This window comes from Drosophila obscura, unplaced genomic scaffold (assembly GCF_018151105.1).
Source record: "Drosophila obscura isolate BZ-5 IFL unplaced genomic scaffold, ASM1815110v1 contig_151, whole genome shotgun sequence".
NCBI classification, from domain to species: domain Eukaryota; kingdom Metazoa; phylum Arthropoda; class Insecta; order Diptera; family Drosophilidae; genus Drosophila; species Drosophila obscura.
Genome location: NW_024542737.1, coordinates 737,576 through 756,381, shown reverse-complemented (window position 1 = coordinate 756,381; position 18,806 = coordinate 737,576). Strand labels below are relative to the sequence as shown.

Genomic DNA, 18,806 nt, shown 5'->3' with positions numbered 1-18,806 from the left:
CAATGCAAAGCATTTTATTCTTTTTCTTTTTTTTACGTATGTATATACTCGTATATATAGAATTTATGGAATATATATATATTGTATGTATAGATAATTTGGTGTAAAATTACAAACGTATAATTATATTAGTTATAAATTACACAAAACTTAAAGGTATTTCTCACATTTTATCATAACTTGCAAAAGTCATATTTGTTGGTGTTAAACTCTAAATGACTACCAGGCTGAGGCGGCAAGTCCTCAAATGTGTAAGATAGAAGATCTCCGTTGTTATCATATGTGGTGTAGCTGAGATCATTGTTTGTTTCAATTACATTTCCGGTGTAGTCTTGGGTTGTATTGTATGTACATGTGTTCACGATAGCGTCTGATTCAACGAAACTATTGCTTATGCTGCCGCTATAGAAGCCGATTTGTGGCGAATGTGAGGCGGTTAGTATGCTGCAGTCGCTGTCTTCAGCTGCCGACGGTATCGGATTGAAATCGTCATTGGATTGGAATGTATGCCCGCCATCTCCCCCATATGGAAGAGTGCTGTTGTGTATCTCGATGTTCATCGTTACAGTTTGCGGTTGGACCTCGAATTCCACTTGATGGGAGGACGAGTTGTCGCCACCGGCACAGTCTTCGGCAAAACACTCGTGAGTTTCAGGCACATACGGAGGTATTTGATGGCTGGCCGAATGCAAATTGGCATCATTTACAATGTTGTCTTCAGAGTCGAATACGGGCTCAATGATATTGTGGCTATCCGAGAAGTTCGGGTGCGACTTTATCACATTTAAAATGTGATTGGGATTGTGATTGTGATTGTTGCTCCCATTGCCGTTATTGGCAGTGCTCACATCGAATAGGGATTCGTCACAGAATGGCAAATACTTCAGGTCAGCTTCTCTGGCATTCATTGGACTTATATCGGATATATTCTCCATCAGTCCTGCGTTTGGATCCGATTGATTGTGGAGGCTGGTGGACGAGGAGTTTACCGCCAACTGGGAGTCGTCCTCGTTGTCGGTGGAGCTTGCGATATATGGCAAATACCTGAGAACATCTTCGGATAAATTCTCTCGTTGATCGGCGGAAAGCTCTGCCATTTGACCAGCATTTAGGTCTGAGTGTAGCTTTAGATCGCAATCAGCATTGCTATTCGTGTTCAGAGGTAAATATTCAGATGATTTATAGCTTAAAAGAGTATCTGTTGACGGTAACATAATATCAACGGCATTGTGCTGCTCTATCGGAGCTTTTACATTTAGATTGTATTTAGGTTTCGAAGTATCACCCGTGTCATTATTTCTTATACGTTTCGAAACTGAACCAGTTTGACATGTAGAGGTAGATCTTTTGCTTTTCCGCCCGGCAGTGGGTGTTCCATTAATTGCAATAGTGGACAATGTAGCATTGTGTGTGTCATTTTTAACTTCGCTGCCATCCGCATCCGGATTCTGCTTCAGCGCTCCTGGAGATCTCGACTGCTTCTTTTGTGGCCTGTACTTGTAGTTGGGATACTCGATCAAGTGCAGCTTCCTGAGCTTCTCTGCCTCCGCTATATACGGCTGCTTATCTTCTTTGCTCAGGAGCTGCCATCGTCTGCCCAGTTCTTTGGATATCTCGGCGTTATGCAAGTCTGGCGTTCGCTCACAAATCTTCCGCCGTTCCATTTGACTCCATACCATGAATGCATTCATAGGTCTCTTGATGTGGCCGGGAGAATGTTTCTTCGTCTGAAAAGAAAGAACAGGTGAAACAGTCATCAGCGAGGGCTCAACAATGAATCTATACACAGTACGAGTGAAGGGGGGGAGGGAAACTGAATTTATATTTTATTATTTATCTGTACGGTCTGAATGATGGGATGTGGCCGTGAACCCATATCAGGATCACTAGACAACTGAATTGTTGATATGGATTCCGGAATGCTAGGTAAATTTCAATGAATTCCCCGAATATGTTCTAAATGTATGCAGGCGCGGAATTGAAAGAAGGCCTCGAATGGATATACCTATATTTTTATACGAAAACACATTTCCCTATTATAAATTCATTTATATACAGATGTACAGATATACATACATATGTATGTACATATGTACATACATACGTTCCTCAGATAAAGAGTTAGGAAATAAAAATTCACACCAAGCGCAAGCACCGACTGCACGCACACTAGTACGGACATTTAGTATAGTATAGTATAGTACCGTACATCTGTGTACCCTATATGTATATATATATATATGCATTTTGTGTATCGCCTTGTCTATGTTCGTTCGTATGCATTTGTATCTGTACGAAAAATACGTATTCGCAGCGTTTGAAGTTCAATGTCCCTCGCCAAGGTTAATAAAACGCTCCTAAAAACGAAATATGTCTGTGCATACATACATACATACATATGTACGAATATCTGTATCTGTATCTGTTCGGGTATACTTGGGTATATTCACATTCGATTATTAAGATACACAGACAAGTGCACGAATGTACTCGCATGCATTCAATTAATAAGTAATTCCGCAGCTGCTTCCTGGTTATGCTTTTGTGCGCTTAATCCTTTAAATCAGAACGAACGAAATCACAAACAGAACAGTGTCCGAGGAACGGAACTGAGGAACCATTTGGAATAGGTCATCGCTATGGTGCGTCGCACAGTCAACGTGTGGCTAGCCAACGCGAGAGGAGAGAACATGGCCAATCCAATGTGAATAACCGTTTTATTCACACAAAAGAGAGACGGCAAAAACTACCTATTAATAGCGTTAACTTCGACCTTGCAGCAGTTCGTGTACCTCGTAAAGTTCATCCACACGATACCCTTGGCAGTAACGACGCCTGAGCAGGGAGCAGTAAGCAGTCAGTCAGCGGTGAGCAGTGAGCAGACTTTCCGCCGAAACGAGTGATGGAAACCGAACAGAGCTCTGGGCACCGACGATGGGATGGATGCGATGCGATGCTCCATCGGCCATTGCCGTCGTCGTGGCTGTTGCTTTTGCTTTTGGTGTTGCTGTTGCTGTTGCCTTTGCCTTTGCCCTCGCCACAAGTCTGCTCCAATACTCACTCTCAATGTCGCGTCAGACAGTTCAAGTCTAATAAGCAGCCCGACTCTCGTAGATCCATACACACACACACCACATAACACAGACAGTGCACACAGATACACGCAAACATAAACAGAAGTTTACTCTGCAGACACCCGCATCCGTAAGATACTCGTATATATACATATATGTATATGTATATATGTATGTATGTATGTATGCATGCATACTCGTACACTCGAATAAGTAAAAGTGATGAAATGGGGCTGGGAGGGCTGTTTGTTGGCTTTCGATTTTAACTGTTCTTTACTCGGGGCGGCTGTGGGCTGTGGGCTGTGGGCGGTAGGGGGAATTCCGCTCCTGCTGCACGCTTAGGGCCAAAGGTCATCCCGGCCAAATACTTATACACTTACATGCCACATTAAATGCATATACAATATTTTTGCAATAAAGATACAAATGTATAAACAGAAGTCAACGACGTCTCACTAAATACATGTGTCCTTATGTGCGTCTTCTGTGTGTGTAGAATATACATACATGCATGTATCTACGTATAGTAAGTAATACGCAATTGAGTTTGGTGTTCGTGACGCTGCTTCTGCTGCTGCTGGCGGAGCCATTGCCTCCTCTCCCCCGAGTCCGCACTAATAACCGTAAAAAACAAACTGCTAAGCAAGGTCAATGCACCAAATGTTCTATGAGTTTGTACGCGTATATGTACATGTACATACATATGTACATTGTGTGCACACAATCGGACATTCCATTTCATTGCTAATATTATATTATATTATTTTTCACATTATGTGTATGTACATATCGTCCCTGCAAGATGTTCTATGCATGTTCTTGAAGGAGTTCTTGAATAGGGAAACTTTCCTAGATCGTATCGAATTTTGATCAGGTTGATGGTTGATGGCTATAACACGTATACCAGGAACATTTTGATAAGCTTTAAAATGACGCTGACACGAGTTGCGGGTATCGGTCAGAGTGCAATATACAGATGGGCACTCTTAATCACGTACTATTCGTGTGTACAAACATACACATAAGTAAACACATACATACATATGTATGTATATTCGCATTTACGCCTGCATGAACGTATTTCCTACACGACAAATGCACGTGAGTCATCAGGGAAGCAAACCGCGGGTACAACCGCCCCGTTTAAATATGCATTGGTGCAAAGAATAAAAAAAAAATAAACGACAACAACAACAACAAAAGACTGAATTTCCACTGAATCCATGGATGGTAGCGTAGCACTACAAATGTCTTGGGATACACCAGAAAGGGGTATTCATTTAAAGAATCTGGCATTTGCCTGAAATCGATCAGTTCAATGATACACACATACATACATACAATTCCGTCCCCTGAAACTGGTATTTCATCATAAGAACACACAGCTGCATCCAAACATATATCAAAATAAATAAATACAATACCATGATATTCGTACGCATTCGTATATGTATTCGGTTACTAATCTTGTTTAATTGTTTTGCCATATTTGTGTTTGTAAACAAAGAAATAATCGCAAGAGAAATAGAATCTAATCTACAGGAAATCTTATCAGTCAAACTTTTTGTTGACCTGTCCAGTCTGGAAAAATAATGTGCATATGTATGTATGTATGTACACACATACATGTGTATAATATATTCATCTACGACCTGCATAGTAGGTCTTTAGCCCAAAAAAATATCAGCACAAAATTTTGTCAAGGCTTATCTAAGTGTTCAGTTTAGCCAGAGCCGATAAGGAGTGTGCATCTTTAACTTACTTGGGTTGCATCTGAATACGGGGTACTTGAATTAACAGGCACCCGTGCAGATCCAAATACTACACTGGAGTCGTCACCCATGTTGACTGTCATATCGGTCATATCGTTCGGTGCAGCTGCAGCTGCAGCAACAGGCGCAGGCAGAGTCCCAGCCACAGCCTTCGTCGAATGAGTAATAGCTTGCGCGCTTTGTGTTTTACTCGCTGGTGTCCGTATCCGTATCGGTTGGGTTGGGGCTAAGTTTATTGGGGTGGCTGCAATACTAACAGTATCGGTATCCGTATCCGTATCGGTGTTGGTGACGAGAGTTCCCTGATTTGGCTCAGCTATCATCTTTCCACTTGTATCTCAAATTTGAAGCGTGTGGGGCGCCGTGTTAGTGGGGTGCATCGCACAGTTAGTTATCCAAGTGCATTCGTCTAGATCTTCAGCAGCATCAGCATTCGCAGTAGTAGATACACATTTGTGGGTCTGGCTGGCAGTGGTATATTGGTATTGGTGTTGGTTTTGGTTATGGGATTTGTTTGTGTACACTCGTCGTAGCTGTAGCTGTGGATTTAGCTGTAGCTGGTGATAAGGCTCGGGCTCTTCCAATTTTATCGGGTATTATTAAATAGAGCGGTTAGCATTTTAACCGCACATTACCCAGTGCCGTGCATGTTTATGCATGTAACTTATGTACGATTATGTATTCGTAGTCGCCTGCCTGCCCGATCGTGCTGTTTCATTTAACAATATACTCGCGCGCACACAGATACTCTGTCTTCTTTGATTGTGAATGTGTGTGCTCAAGGTGAAACTGGTTCCTCGTTATTTATTTATTTTTTGTTTTGTGTTTGCAATATTCCAAGACTCACGTTCGCTTCGCGTTGCGTCTGTGTAATGGGTTTATACTTATGTATATATATGTATATGTATGTATGTTTATACGTATACGTATATCTTATGTATATATATTAGTTTTTTTATGCACACTCTCAGCTGAGCATTATATTAATTTATACATAAATGCACTGTATTTAATAGATTGGATTGGTCACCACCACACACACGCACACACGCGCACACACAGACGAAATGTTTGTTTTACGAACTGCAGTTTTGTTTTTTAATTTTATTTAGAACTTTACCTCAATGCTAACACGTTATTGTAGATTTTTCTGTTGATTTTTCTTCCAGGTGCAATGGCAGATGGATTAATTGCGTATAAGTATCTCGGGTATTAAACGGGGTTTGGTTTGGTTTTTATTTTATTCTAGAGTTTCGTTTCAATCACAATCCAATCTGATGTATGCACACACGTTCCTGTTAGTGTTAATGTTACTTGTTCTCCTCCGCTGAGCTGCAGTTGAACTGAACTGCGTGATAGTCGGGCTAATCGCGGTCTGTTACTGTGCTCTGTGTTATTATTATTTGGAGTCTCGGCTCTCTACGGCTACGCTACGGTTAGTGCTGCTACTGGGTGGTTAGGGACGACGGAGCAGGCGAACGACAGTGTCGCGACAGCCAGGGCATTTCTTGTCCTGGTCAAAACATCGGCAGCAGCAAATAAGCCAGTCAATACTGCGCCCGCACAAGACAGCGCGACGAAGATACGAGTTCAACTACGCAAAAGATTTTACGTTTTTACTTTGCTTTGTAGATGCATATACATATATGTATGCGCATATATGTATGGTGTATATAATGTATTATATTTATTCCGGACAACGGCGTCTTGATCTCACAGCTGTTCGGTTCGAATGAACAGACTGCACAGTTACGACTTGAATCCATCGTACGCACACACAGACACATTCACGCATACGTGCACACAAAATCACACAGCACACACACAAACACACACTGTGTGCATTTATTTTGCTAAGCAGCGTAGAGAGAGCGAGAGAGCAGGTTGTGTACTCTTTGTTAGTGTTTGCGCTCAGTGACGCATCGAAGTTGTTTTGGGGCTACGAAAACATTTCCATATATTTGAGTGGCCACAGATAAAGTGTTTCAGCATGTTAATGCTTAATATCTAATGTACTTAATTGCACTAGACTCGTATCCGCTAATTTGCTCTCGAATTTGTTCCAAATCAAAACTGCGTCTAATTAAACCGAACAAACAACCTACCCTCGATTCGGCCCTGTTGTTGGCGCTATCAACTGTTGCACCCAGCTGGTTGGTGTGAGTAACATGTGGGAGAGAGAGAGGGTGTGTGTGTGTATGTATGAAACGCGTATGAATCAGCTGTTTCGGTGTGTATTAATCATATGGCACACATAGATACATACATTCATACACATCACATCCCCCAATACACATCCACACAAAAAAGCGAGAATACTGGCTGCGTACATACATATGTAAAATCTAAATAATACGTATTATACATCCATAGATAAGTACAATAATGTATCTAATCACATATGTTTGGTGCTATGTATGCTGATATTTGCAATACGAGCTAATTATTAATGCACATTAATGTATAAGTCCATGTACTTACATATGCACATATTTACTTTAAAAAGATCTAAGTACATACAAACATTTTTTATACGTGCACATGCATACATACATACATATATGAACATGTGTAAATAAATGCATGAAAATCCGAGGATGACGCAGCGGAACATGCACTTGCATTTTTTACAGTTGCAGGTATAAACATCGGAAAAAAAAACTATTTTTGAAATTTACTCGTGTTACGCGTGATTAATCACTTTGATCATATCACGAATCAAATCTTTTTTTTTTTCGGAGATGTATTATTTAGGCATTAGCTTGCATTCTCAATAATAATGGGATAACATTTCTGAATAGTGCATTTTGAAACAATTTTGCACGTGATAAAATATTAAGCTTCCAAATTGTTCGGTAAAGTTTGATTTGATATTGTTATTATGTATCCTTATTGTACATATGTACTTGTATGTACATATGTATATCGCCATCTATTCCACCAGATATAAAGATGTAAAAGCTTTATTTTATGGGAAAATCGGGCAGTGGGAGGGAGATAAATATATGATTTAGGTTCACAGCAGAGAAGCGGCAGAATTATAATAAAAAGTGGAAGTTCGGAAATTAAACCCCTTGGTTCCTGGGGTGAACCATTTTTTTTTTTTTTCATTAAAAATAGTTGTTTTATTTCAATACAAAGATGTTTTTATTTATAAATATTCAGTTAATTAAACATACTTAAAATAAAAAAAATTTTAAGTTATTTTAAAATTTGTATTTATCAACTAACAGAAATCTCCACAGGCGTATAAAATTACACATGACGTTTGGTAAGGTAATTTTATATTATTATATTATTTCTCACCCAGAAACAAAAAAAAAGGAAACCCACCGGCCAGATTAACCGGATTAAAAGTGCATGAAAACTGCAAACCATGGTGCGAGAGATACCAGGAATCGTCGGATGATGAACAAGAAATTATTGATCAAATCTTAGATGTTTAATTAATTAATAATAAAAATGATTTAAATAATTAATGTATCAATTTAGTCGTCCATGGGGGCAGGTCCGGGTTTCCTGCAGTGTTGGTAAACTGAAAACGGTGTATGGAAACAAACAATCTAATGTTCCTATCGCTAGATATCGGATGGTCCGATCTATCGGATAGATCCGATATAATTGATGCAGGTAGTGTGACCGTGGACTTATACCCAAATATACCTTCTAATTTTTATAATACACCGTAAGTATATCTGGTCTGTATCGCTGCGTGGGGCAATACAAAAATTCTTCCAGATATTAGAACCATTGATTATAATTTTAGAATCGCCAATGCAATAAAATGCCCGGTTTAATTTCTGGACAGTTCTTATTTGTGTACTTTGAAAGCATATGTCTCGATTTAGCGTTGACTCGGCAAGGAATTCCTTGAACCAGCTGTTCATCCTCTCAAAAATTTAATTAGTTTCAGTAATTCTTGACGAATTGGTCGGGTGTACAATCTGTATATTTCCACAAAGCAACATTGTTCAAGGTGATATATCGATAATGATATCGCCAAACTTTCAGCTCTAGTGAAAAAGTATGGAACTACTCTTGTGTAAAACGTGTAAAACTATTAATATTTTCGTAACTGGACAATATATTTCACTGTGTATACGCAAAACCAAAACCCAGCAAGGCTACAATTGATAAACGATCTTTTCGAAACGGAACGGATGACACATATACGTAACATTTCACAACATAGATGCATGATTTCATTCCATATTCCATTTGTTCATCGAGTAATCATGGATAAATCTGCTTCAAATTAAAGTTGGCTTTATACAATGCCACCCAAAACAAAACACAAGAAAATGGCCTTTCAAAAGGAATTCCACACGCAGACTTGTGTTTTGAAGAATAGATGTCGAAATTTCACACCCTTATGGGAACGCTGCTTGACTATTTCCTCCTCTTTGTTCTTCGAATGATTGGCAACATGAGCTCTATCGAACACTATCGATGCGCCCCGTCGCGCCAGCATCAGCCAGGATCATTGTGGACACCTGACAATATGCAGGAATCAGAGCCAGCACCTTCGCTTGAGCAGCGAACGGGTGCGGAGAACCTACTCATGGACTCTCTGGAGCCACAACCTTTGGCCAACATGTTAAACTCGCTGCAACTAATGGCTATTAATGTTGTCAACCACATGCAAACGGCCTTGAAGAAACGTGTGACGTCGAAGGCGCCACCAAACGCTGCAATGCCAGGACTCGACGCGTTTCATCAATGCGAACCGTCGTCTTCATGCTACTTTTTTATCGATCTGCGAAACACTACAAGCCGCTTCATGGACTCTCACGATGAGTTTAGCAATAACTCTAGTCATATAGCTAACGACAAGAACAATAATGCGGATGACACGGCTGATTCACCTGCTAAGAAGTCTATGCATCGGCAGCGGAGTATTTCGGAATGCAGCGATAACAGTTTTGATATTTGCTTCGAAGACGATGACGAGAGTAGCGTGCAGCCGCACACAGCATGCAGCGAGGATGATGACGATGATGACTACGAAGAGTCCGACGTGTGTGAATGCAGCAACGACAGCGCGACAACCAACAAAAAGGTATGGAATCTTCATAAATGTAAATGCACTCGATGCTCATTATTGTTATTGTCTCGTTGATAGGTGCGCTTCAACCTGAAACCCGAAGTACATGTCATGCTCGTCTGGAACTTTGCTTATCGAGCAGCGCGGAGGAGCGAGTGGCAAGTTATGGCTCGTGATCGTTTCAGATTTCAGCAGCGGATACATCGTGTTGCTCCAATTCTAAATCCCATCCTGACTCCAAATCACAGAGAACAAGTCTACAAGGCTCGATTCCTCAATGTAGAATAATTCGTTTTATATTTTGTATTCATACCTGAATTAATATTTGATGTACATACATATTACAATTTGGCACGATTGCGATTACATTTATTAAGCACACTGTTTGAGTATAGAGTAATCGATGTAACCGCTGAGTTTGTGATTGACCTTTTCCAAGCCAAATAATATTCAACCTGTAATGGCTAGCACGTCAAACGAAATTTCATTTTGCTTTTCCGCTATTAGTTAGTACCTTAAGGAAATTGGATTTGTTGATAGAGGGATAAGATAATATTAAACTGCTAAATAAAATAAGTTTTAGACGTATTTGATGCTGCCTCACTGTAACTGGTAATCAAAAGGTGCTCCCCCCTTATATAAATGTGTACATATATTACATAAATCATAACTTTCTCAGTCAATCAATGAAGTTATATATTTTAAAAGCTAGCGACTTCTTTTGGGCTCTTTATGGAGAACACTTGAACAGCAGTCTGATAAGCTCCGATAAGAGAATCGATTCATCTTGCAACGTTGAATTTCATAATTGTTATCACGTTCCGTGGCTGATTTCTTCATTCTTTCTTCTGTGCCTACTGAATAATGGGTTCCCCGATCCGATTTACTTGGCCAATTGATAAACTCCACCAGAAAATAGAAGCTTATGCTCTCTTACTTTACGCTGCAGGAAGTGCTTCAGCTCGTCCTGAGTAAACTCCACCCCTCCGCTGTGTGAGGCGAATAGTTTGAGCATCTGATGGATTCGATCGATGGGCATGGAATCGAGATTCGTGAGCATGCCCACAATATAGGACCAAAATACCTAGAGCAATTTCAAATTAAATAATCGCTTTGAAGTGAGTCTGGGTTACACCTACTTGAAGTTCTTCCTCCCTTTGATCGCTGGCAGATGCCATGGCCGACTCCAAGTCTTCTTCGTCGGCCTCGGCCAGACTCATTTCCTCAAACTGTGACTTTTCTGTTTCCTTTTCCAGCAGTGTGAATATTCCTGGTGACGATTCTGATATCAAACCATGATTTTGCCAAAAACTAATGCGACGCCTGAGTGCTGATGCGGGAACTTTTGTGATTGAACTAAGTTCTTCAATGGCCCATTCACCTGTTCAGATGGTTTTTAATAGATTAATGATAGTTCGTTTCTATGGCATTTTTCTTACTCTTGTTCTGGAAGTGGTATATGATCACGGCCAACGTGGGGCTCACCACCATGTCCATTGTTCGATCGCCAATTTCAATGACAATATTGACGCGACCGGTCACCGTACGCCAGTTGAGAGTACGGTTCCCTTTGTAACCCTCATAGGCCTTTGTATACTTTTTGAACTCGTTCTCGATTTCCTCTGGCAACTGAAGACTCTCCTTGTTAAAGGATGGCCAAAACTGGGCAGATATAATCAGGGAAGAGATGTCAAACATCTGATCTAAAATAGCAATAATAATAATATTAATAGTTCGGATATCCTCCGCATATCGTGGGTTGTTTACTCACTTTCATTGACATTGCCATCGCCATCGCCGTGAATGTGCGCGTTGATACGCTTTGAATCGGTTACGTCCTTCAACATCACCTCGCAGCTATGCAAAAGCGATTCCCCAAAGCGAATTTTCAACAGTTCTAGATTTCGAATTTCCTTTTCCGAATTAAAGTCGAGGTGTGCGAGCAGTCTGTCCGCCATCAAATTGCGATATTCAGTCATAAATAGCTCTTTACTTCCGTATATATCAACCACCATTGATATGATATCAGCGGATCGCATTATCTTCGAGCTGTTGTATTTCATGAGATTAGCATCGATTCCAAATGGATCCGGTTCCCAGTTCTCCCAATTGCTGAACTCGTCGGGACCAGAGTCCTTGCCATCTTTGATTGACTCTCCCTTGGCTAATTCTTCAGACAAGTCGGTTGGCCCCTCTTCTGTCAGACCTGTTACAACGCGTCGAACTGTGTCGCTGCGTTTCCGCAGATAGTCTTTGATTGGGGCAGTAACCATTTCCAAAATAACGCCAGATTGGTCTAGATGACGAATTGCCTTTATGGCTGCAACGTATCCAGTTAAAATATCCATCGTGTTAACCCCGGGATGCAGAATTCTAGCTTCCAACGAGCTTCTCAGCGACTCCGTTAGGTAGACTCGCATATCAATTTTCTCCATGCAAATCTTCAAGTCGTCTATGGCTGGTATTGAATCTGGATAGTCTACAGTACAAAATTGGATGTTTTAAAGGAAAATAATAAACATAATGGGCCCAAAAACCTACCAATTATAATACTGAAGAATTGGCCAATAACACTCTGGGCAAACGTTTCGTACATATAATACGTTAGTTTGACTTTGAAGGATTGAACAGACGCGGGCACTTCCAGTTCTTTGGCACTATCTTTGGTCTGCCATTCGGTGAAAATACTCTTTAACCACGTCATTATAACATCTGCCAGCCACTGTAAAGGATAGCCCACAATTAGCACAAGTTAGCCTCCACTTGGAGGACTGCAACGGGGCTTACCTTTTCAAGCTGCTTTAGGTGGCTTATATCAAACATACCCTGGCATGTGTCGTTTATATGCTCTTTGATTTTAAGCTTTATAAGAGACGTCAGAGCACTTCCAGTTAAACGATCTATTAGGTTCATCTCAAACAGTTTCATATTGGTTTTGTTCACCATTTCAGTTAGCCGCAAACAGCAGCACTGCTCTACGTCGAAATTGCAGCCCACACATAACAGCTCGTCGAATACCTCAGAGTCTACAAACAAGAAATCATAAAGTTGGAAAGTAAATTATCCATAATATTGTATATACATAGCATGAACATACCGACTGTTGTTAAAGCAAGATGTGACGCTTTGGTGTAGAGTTTGAAATGAACCCAATAGAAGGCACCCACAACCACACTAAATGCGGGTGGCAGCTGGGATAGCAACGAATCACGTAGGTATGATTTAATAGAATCTTCGTGCAGCAATTTCGCCGATTTTTGGGCTGAACTATTTTCCGGGCTGATAAGATTCGCAAGTCGGGGTTTAACTTGCATTAAACAGTTGAAGCTATGGTACAGCTCATTAATAGCATCAATAAACTGGGAAAACAATTTGTTCTTGTCCGGAAGAGCTTCTATGACCAGCGCTTGATCTTTGATGCACGTTTGCAGATCTGTTGGCACGCTGTCCCCATGAAAATGCTTCCAAAACTTGGGTGCAAGTACATTTCGAATCACCGACTGAATTTCTAGATCCAAAATTGCCGCAAATGTCTCAATGCTTCCCAACTGCTGTAGGTGCCGGCGAACATTCTCGTACACATTTTCTTGAACCGGCTGGGCAGGTCCAGAGCTCTGTTGAAATTGTATGCGAATAACGAATTTATCCAATCAATAGCAAAACCTACCACTCCACCCAGAACTGGAAACAATTTCAGCACATCCAGCCACAAGGCATCAAAGTCGCACATCTTTTTCTATTAAATAAATGTAAACAACTAACTGGGATGGTGGAAAGATGATTCGATACTTCGATACCACTATCGATAGCCTGCTGCTGCACATTATGTTTTAAAGAGATATTAACTATCTGGTATATGTACTATTTTAATAAAAACATCCCAGTCCATTTAAAAATACATGCATAAAGTTAAAGTTGTGAAAAATTCATTTAAATAAAATTTGTATATGATATACAATGAAGAGATATTTACACACATAAAGTTACGAGTTACCAGGAATAAATATTAGATAGGAATATTGTTAAATTGCAGAATTATTTATTTTTATTGTACTGTGTGTCACCCAACACACGCCCGTTTTAGCCAAATAAATTGGGATGCCAATGGCTTTGTAGCTTATTGATTATTTATGAAACTAACGTATTTTCAAATGCGTCTGTTGATGCTTTTTCAAATGATCGCTACGTACAAAGCGGCGACAGCATTGAGGACAGGCATAGGGCTTCTCGCCAGTGTGCGTTCGTATGTGACGGTTAAGATCATCCTGCCGTTTAAATCGCTTTTCACATTGCCGGCAGCGGAAGGGACGATCCTGCACAAACTGAGGTATACCATAGGTACCGGGACCATCCTGTGGCGGTAATTGAGACAGTGTATTTACAATTTCGTCGGCAGGCTCGTATTTGACCTCAGGCTTTGAGTTAAGGAAAGATGGCATCTGACTGTCAGGTAAAGGTGCTACAATCTGGTACTTGTCACTATGCTCGGGTCGCTCCAATTTGATTTTCAGTGGCTTGTGCTGAAAATCAACTATATCCGCAGGCTGTTGTTGGTGTCGGTCTATGTTCTGCTCTCCTGTACCCAGCACAGCCATAAAGTGGAATCCCGACTCTGGTTCTGATGTCTGTTTCCTGGTTGATTTTAACCGAACATTGTTGGGTATCGAACGTTTCGGAGTGCTGCTCTTCAGTTGTCGGTCATGTGTGGCCAGGTGCTTCGTTAGGTGATCGCTTCGAGAGAACTTCTTGGTGCACTGCACGCACTCGAAAGGCTTCTCACCTGTATGTGTCCGCAGGTGCCTATTAAGCTCGTCCGATCGGGTGAAACCCTTTCCACACTTGGGCTCGCTGCAAACAAACGGCTTAATGCCCGTATGCCACGTGAGATGGGAGCGCAGGTGTGAACTTTTTCCATAGCTTTTCGTACAGTTGTCGTAGGGACAAACGAATTTTCGTTTAGGATCAGCCGCATGTGGAGTAGCTAGTAGTTTGATGGTGGGCATTATGCGAATTTTCGAATTCCCGGTGAATTGTGAACCATCTCCGTTTGAATTCCGGTTATTCTCAGTCTCAACTTCGTTGTGTACATTTTCGAGATCCAATGGCGCTGAACCATGCTTAAGATCGCCAAAAATGGTCGAGGCCCTAAGTATTATATCTGACGCCTGTTCATTTAAATGTGTGCCGCCCGCTAGTGTCGAGAACGCTGGTGGTGGTTTCATGGATTCTATAGGCGTTAACGTTGATGTCGTCAGCATTTGGGGTGTGGGCGTGTTTGCTACTTGTGACATTACGCTCACGTTTGAGTTTCCTTAAAAGCCGAAACGAAATGTGTTCCGTATCCAGTCTGCAATTTCAAACAAACACATATATACAATCAAATACGAAATGCAGTCTAATTATTTACTTTACCCTTTTTATATGTGTCCAAAATTCATGTAAAGGAAATTCTGGTCAGTGGGCGTCGGCCGTATTTATCAGTAAAATGGGGTCCCTCGTCACCATAGCCAGCACGGATAACAGTTTAGTTTTGTATTGCATGTGCCGTGCACATTTTTTATAGATTAAAACCAGCAGAAATATATTCAATTTTCGTATTTTCTTCGTGCCTTTTTTTTATTTATATACACTGCGAATGAGCACAAAAACTTATTTGACTGACAATTATTGATGGCACTCTGCCGATAAACTATCGTCAGAGTTCAGTCCAGACAGGATATCTCAGGCTAGGCGATCATTTAGGCTGTTTATTTGGTGCAGACATTTGATCTTGACCGACTTGTCGGTCTTATTTTGTTTCTTATTATGTTTCTGAATTAAAAATATTCGGGATCAGACTAAATATTGAAACAACTGCAACTTTTGTTATCGATAGCTATCGCAATAGTTTGTTGCTTTAAAGGAAAAGAAAATACAAACAATGTTAACATGTCAGCAAACAATGTGGGCCGAGGGCGACGCAAGCCAACCAGTATATGGACCCGCGAGAAGATTTCCAAACTAATTCAGCTTTACAGAAAATCTGATTGTTTATGGAACCACTATTCGGAGTTGTATAAAAACAAAGATTGCCGCAAGAAAGCGATTGAAAACATTTGTGCCTCCCTCGGAATTACCAAAAACGATTATGGCAAAAAAGTACATAATTTGAGAAATCAATTCAATTCAGAATTGAAAAAGTTGGAGCGTCGCCAGGAGGAGACGGGTGGTTCCAGTCCCGCGGCTGACAAGACGTGTCGCTGGGAACACTTCAAATCTCTGATGTTTTTGCGGTCTATCATTGAACCCAGGCCTGGATATCAAAATGGCCCAACGCAATGCAAGGTCTGAGCCTAGATGTCACTGAAATATCCTCATTGTTAATTATTTCCTATTGACTATTTTAGAAAATCAGTGCAAAACTGGAGGGCGACCAAGAATTAGAAGCACAGAGACCATCTTCAGCATCGAAATGCCAATTCGAGGCAGTGGACCAACTGGTCACGGTTGTGGACGAAAGTAAAGCGCATCAACAAAGCATCTGTGATACAATTGAAACGTGTATTCCTGAATATGTATCCGCCATCATATCTGCATCGACAACTTGCTCAAGCTCTGTCGCAACCCGACCAGGGGATGCGGCAGGAGCCGTGTCTGTCCCGGCACAAGTCAGCATTGGCCGGGACCAGTGGGACTCGTTCGGTGAATTAATTGCTAATGAGTTTCGCAACTTGAATTCGGATGTTTCACGCAAGAGACTGAAGCGAAAAATAATGCAAGTGATGCTGGAAGTCGGCGAAGAGGATGACCGAGAAAACGCTGGACCCAATAGTTGATGTACATCTAAGCGTTCTGAGCGTAATATAATTAAACAAATAAATAGGTTACTTAAATTCTATAGATAATTAGGTTGCATTTTATTCGGTAAATGAGAGTGGGTACATAAATCCAACAGGGCTTAATATTATTAAAGCATCAAAACGTGGAATACGACATTGTGCTCATGGGAATTCATATAGCTGAGGGAAAATATAAATTAGTCGGCCAAATGGGTAACAAGTTCTTTCTCGCTATGGTGGAACATACATTTGTCAGAACTTCAAGTCTTTAATTGCCTGGGGCAGATCGGGTAGCTTTATATCTTTAATCTGTTGTGGAATGTTCATACTCTTGACGGCACTCACGGCCCGAGCAGGTGCTGCAGAAATACCCGCCTCCTGTTTGACAATCTTGTTCTGCTCCTCAATTCTAGCCATTATATCATTCATATTTGTTTGGAGCACCATCCCACCCATGACCAATTCGGATAGAATATGGTGCACGGCATCAGCATGAAATATGAGATCCAGTTCACAAACATTCTCAAAGCACTTGTCCAGTGTCTCGACAAACACTTGTATCAGGTCCAGAATGCCCAGTTCGCTCTCCGAAGAATCCACGCAGAAGACAAAGTACAAGGTGGCATAGTGACGGTATATCAGCTTATAGTCCGATCCACCAATCAAGCTATAGTTAAATACATAAATATATTTGTGCACGGAGGTCTTAGGGATCTATGGAACTCACCTGCCTCCTTCTAGAAAGTTGCAAACATTATCGTCCCTCTTCGAGACGAGTTGAAACGTCTCTTTTATAATTTGTTGCTGGAGGTTTTCATCCTGGAACATAAAATATAATGTATAAAAATTGCAGTCGTCATACGTTTTTTCAATCGGCAAACAACGATCTCTCGTCATAGTTAATCCCACAACAAATGTACTTACGAAGTATTGATAAAATTTGGAGAGCCTGGGCTTCCCATGGTTGTTAAATACAAGAATGGCCTTAATCATTTCCAATTGTTTGTTAAATACGGAGAGGAAACAATAATTTGAGCAGCCAGCTGTTTTCTTTCGAAGTAATCGATATTTTTGATATGTGTATAGTGTGCATGCACGGCACTTATTCCATTCTACTTCACTACCTCTCTAGTCTGAAAGATATAGATGTAGCATGAGACAAGTCCACGCAAAGCTCATTCAGACATATTATTTAATGACCGCAGCTTGAAGTTCACTGGAACTCGATCACAAGTAACAGGTGCGTGTTATCGCCATCACTAATGACTCTAACGTGGATGTTTTTTGTTTTGTTTATGCCGAATTAATGCAGGATATGATTGAATTGAGATGAATGTTTTGACGAAAGTAAACTTTACATGCAGGTTAAGTTCAGGTTAAGCACCTTTCTGAGCCACTATCAGTAAATTGTCAATTGTACATCCGCAGAGTGAGCTCCGTGTTGAATAAAGACGTGAAGCAGTATGGAAAGCAGTACATGTTTGATCTGAACGATGATACCTCTTGGAGCTCAGATGAGGTATTATATACCTCATACCTATTATATATATACTTTACCATATTCTCTTTAATAAACCCAACTTTCGCTAGGGAACCCCTCAATGGATTATCGTGACGTTGGATGAGCCGCAAAATGTCAGTGGGCTGTGTTTACAGTTTCAGGGCGGATTTTCTGGTCAGCAGTTAACGGCTTTGGTGTATTCACGCGAAGGAGATCTCACCTGTCAAGAGTCATTTTATCCCGAAGACATCAACTCTCCTCAGCAGTTTCACTTTAAGGATGCATCTCTCACAAAAAGCTGTTCAAAGATTAAGTTTTTATTTGAGTCTAGTTCCGATCTGTTTGGCAGAATCATTGTTTATAATCTTCAAGTACTAAGCTAATTATTTTAATCAAATTGTGTAAATTAATAAAAATTATAGTCGGCCTTGTAGTGGCAATCGCTATCAGCATACAGAAGAAATATTTTTCCCCAAATGCAGCGTCACAATTACCCAGAGTAAATTGATATCAATTTCATTATTCGGTTCGGTAGATGGTCAGCGCACTATCTACTGGTACTATCTATTTGCTATTCGACTTTGTGGCAAAGTTCAA

The 18,806-nt window shown here is 40.7% G+C and overlaps 6 protein-coding genes across 10 annotated transcripts; 2 read left to right on the top strand and 4 right to left on the bottom strand.

The window, feature by feature from the left end:
• Positions 1 to 67: 67 nt before the first annotated feature.
• On the bottom strand, positions 68 to 6,569 carry LOC111075079 (putative transcription factor SOX-14). The gene is made up of 2 exons (XM_022368169.2): positions 4,837 to 6,569; positions 68 to 1,727 (listed from the first exon to the last, which is right to left on the bottom strand). Exons 1-2 carry the CDS (start codon positions 5,167 to 5,169, stop codon positions 174 to 176), a joined length of 1,887 nt encoding a protein of 628 aa, XP_022223861.2. The 5' UTR covers positions 5,170 to 6,569; the 3' UTR covers positions 68 to 173.
• Positions 6,570 to 8,844: 2,275 nt separating this feature from the next.
• LOC111075125 lies at positions 8,845 to 10,478 on the top strand. The gene is made up of 2 exons (XM_022368235.2): positions 8,845 to 9,905; positions 9,969 to 10,478. The coding sequence occupies exons 1-2, from the start codon at positions 9,198 to 9,200 to the stop codon at positions 10,176 to 10,178; spliced, it is 918 nt and encodes a 305-aa protein (XP_022223927.2). The 5' UTR covers positions 8,845 to 9,197; the 3' UTR covers positions 10,179 to 10,478.
• On the bottom strand, positions 10,157 to 13,669 carry LOC111075119 (anaphase-promoting complex subunit 2). 2 transcript variants are annotated; one of them, XM_022368228.2, is made up of 8 exons: positions 13,558 to 13,662; positions 12,988 to 13,486; positions 12,678 to 12,916; positions 12,432 to 12,612; positions 11,662 to 12,369; positions 11,330 to 11,593; positions 11,030 to 11,271; positions 10,157 to 10,974 (listed from the first exon to the last, which is right to left on the bottom strand). In XM_022368228.2, exons 1-8 carry the CDS (start codon positions 13,618 to 13,620, stop codon positions 10,774 to 10,776), a joined length of 2,397 nt encoding a protein of 798 aa, XP_022223920.2. In that variant the 5' UTR covers positions 13,621 to 13,662; the 3' UTR covers positions 10,157 to 10,773. The 2 variants fall into 2 exon arrangements, with proteins under 2 accessions (XP_022223920.2, XP_022223919.2); XM_022368227.2 differs by having other exon boundaries at positions 10,158 to 10,974; positions 12,988 to 13,504; positions 13,558 to 13,669.
• A 181-nt stretch (positions 13,670 to 13,850) lies between these two features.
• On the bottom strand, positions 13,851 to 15,545 carry LOC111075124 (zinc finger protein 48). Its single transcript, XM_022368234.2, has 2 exons — positions 15,303 to 15,545; positions 13,851 to 15,237 (listed from the first exon to the last, which is right to left on the bottom strand). The coding sequence occupies exon 2, from the start codon at positions 15,179 to 15,181 to the stop codon at positions 14,027 to 14,029; it is 1,155 nt and encodes a 384-aa protein (XP_022223926.2). The 5' UTR covers positions 15,182 to 15,237; positions 15,303 to 15,545; the 3' UTR covers positions 13,851 to 14,026.
• Positions 15,546 to 15,792: 247 nt separating this feature from the next.
• Positions 15,793 to 18,655, top strand: LOC111075126 (nuclear receptor 2C2-associated protein-like). 3 transcript variants are annotated; one of them, XM_022368236.2, is made up of 3 exons: positions 15,793 to 16,214; positions 16,277 to 16,712; positions 18,137 to 18,156. In XM_022368236.2, the coding sequence occupies exons 1-2, from the start codon at positions 15,819 to 15,821 to the stop codon at positions 16,703 to 16,705; spliced, it is 825 nt and encodes a 274-aa protein (XP_022223928.2). In that variant the 5' UTR covers positions 15,793 to 15,818; the 3' UTR covers positions 16,706 to 16,712; positions 18,137 to 18,156. The 3 variants fall into 3 exon arrangements, with proteins under 3 accessions (XP_022223928.2, XP_022223930.1, XP_022223929.1); XM_022368238.2 differs by lacking the exon at positions 15,793 to 16,214 and adding an exon at positions 18,299 to 18,655 and having other exon boundaries at positions 16,645 to 16,712; positions 18,137 to 18,227; XM_022368237.2 differs by lacking the exons at positions 15,793 to 16,214; positions 16,277 to 16,712 and adding exons at positions 17,961 to 18,072; positions 18,299 to 18,655 and having other exon boundaries at positions 18,137 to 18,227.
• LOC111075129 (AP-3 complex subunit sigma-2) lies at positions 16,763 to 17,776 on the bottom strand. Of its 2 annotated transcripts, XM_022368240.2 has the most exons (4): positions 17,633 to 17,776; positions 17,436 to 17,527; positions 16,956 to 17,375; positions 16,763 to 16,888 (listed from the first exon to the last, which is right to left on the bottom strand). In XM_022368240.2, exons 1-3 carry the CDS (start codon positions 17,699 to 17,701, stop codon positions 16,961 to 16,963), a joined length of 576 nt encoding a protein of 191 aa, XP_022223932.1. In that variant the 5' UTR covers positions 17,702 to 17,776; the 3' UTR covers positions 16,763 to 16,888; positions 16,956 to 16,960. The 2 variants fall into 2 exon arrangements, with proteins under 2 accessions (XP_022223932.1, XP_022223933.1); XM_022368241.2 differs by having other exon boundaries at positions 16,763 to 17,375; positions 17,633 to 17,775.
• Positions 18,656 to 18,806: the final 151 nt, after the last annotated feature.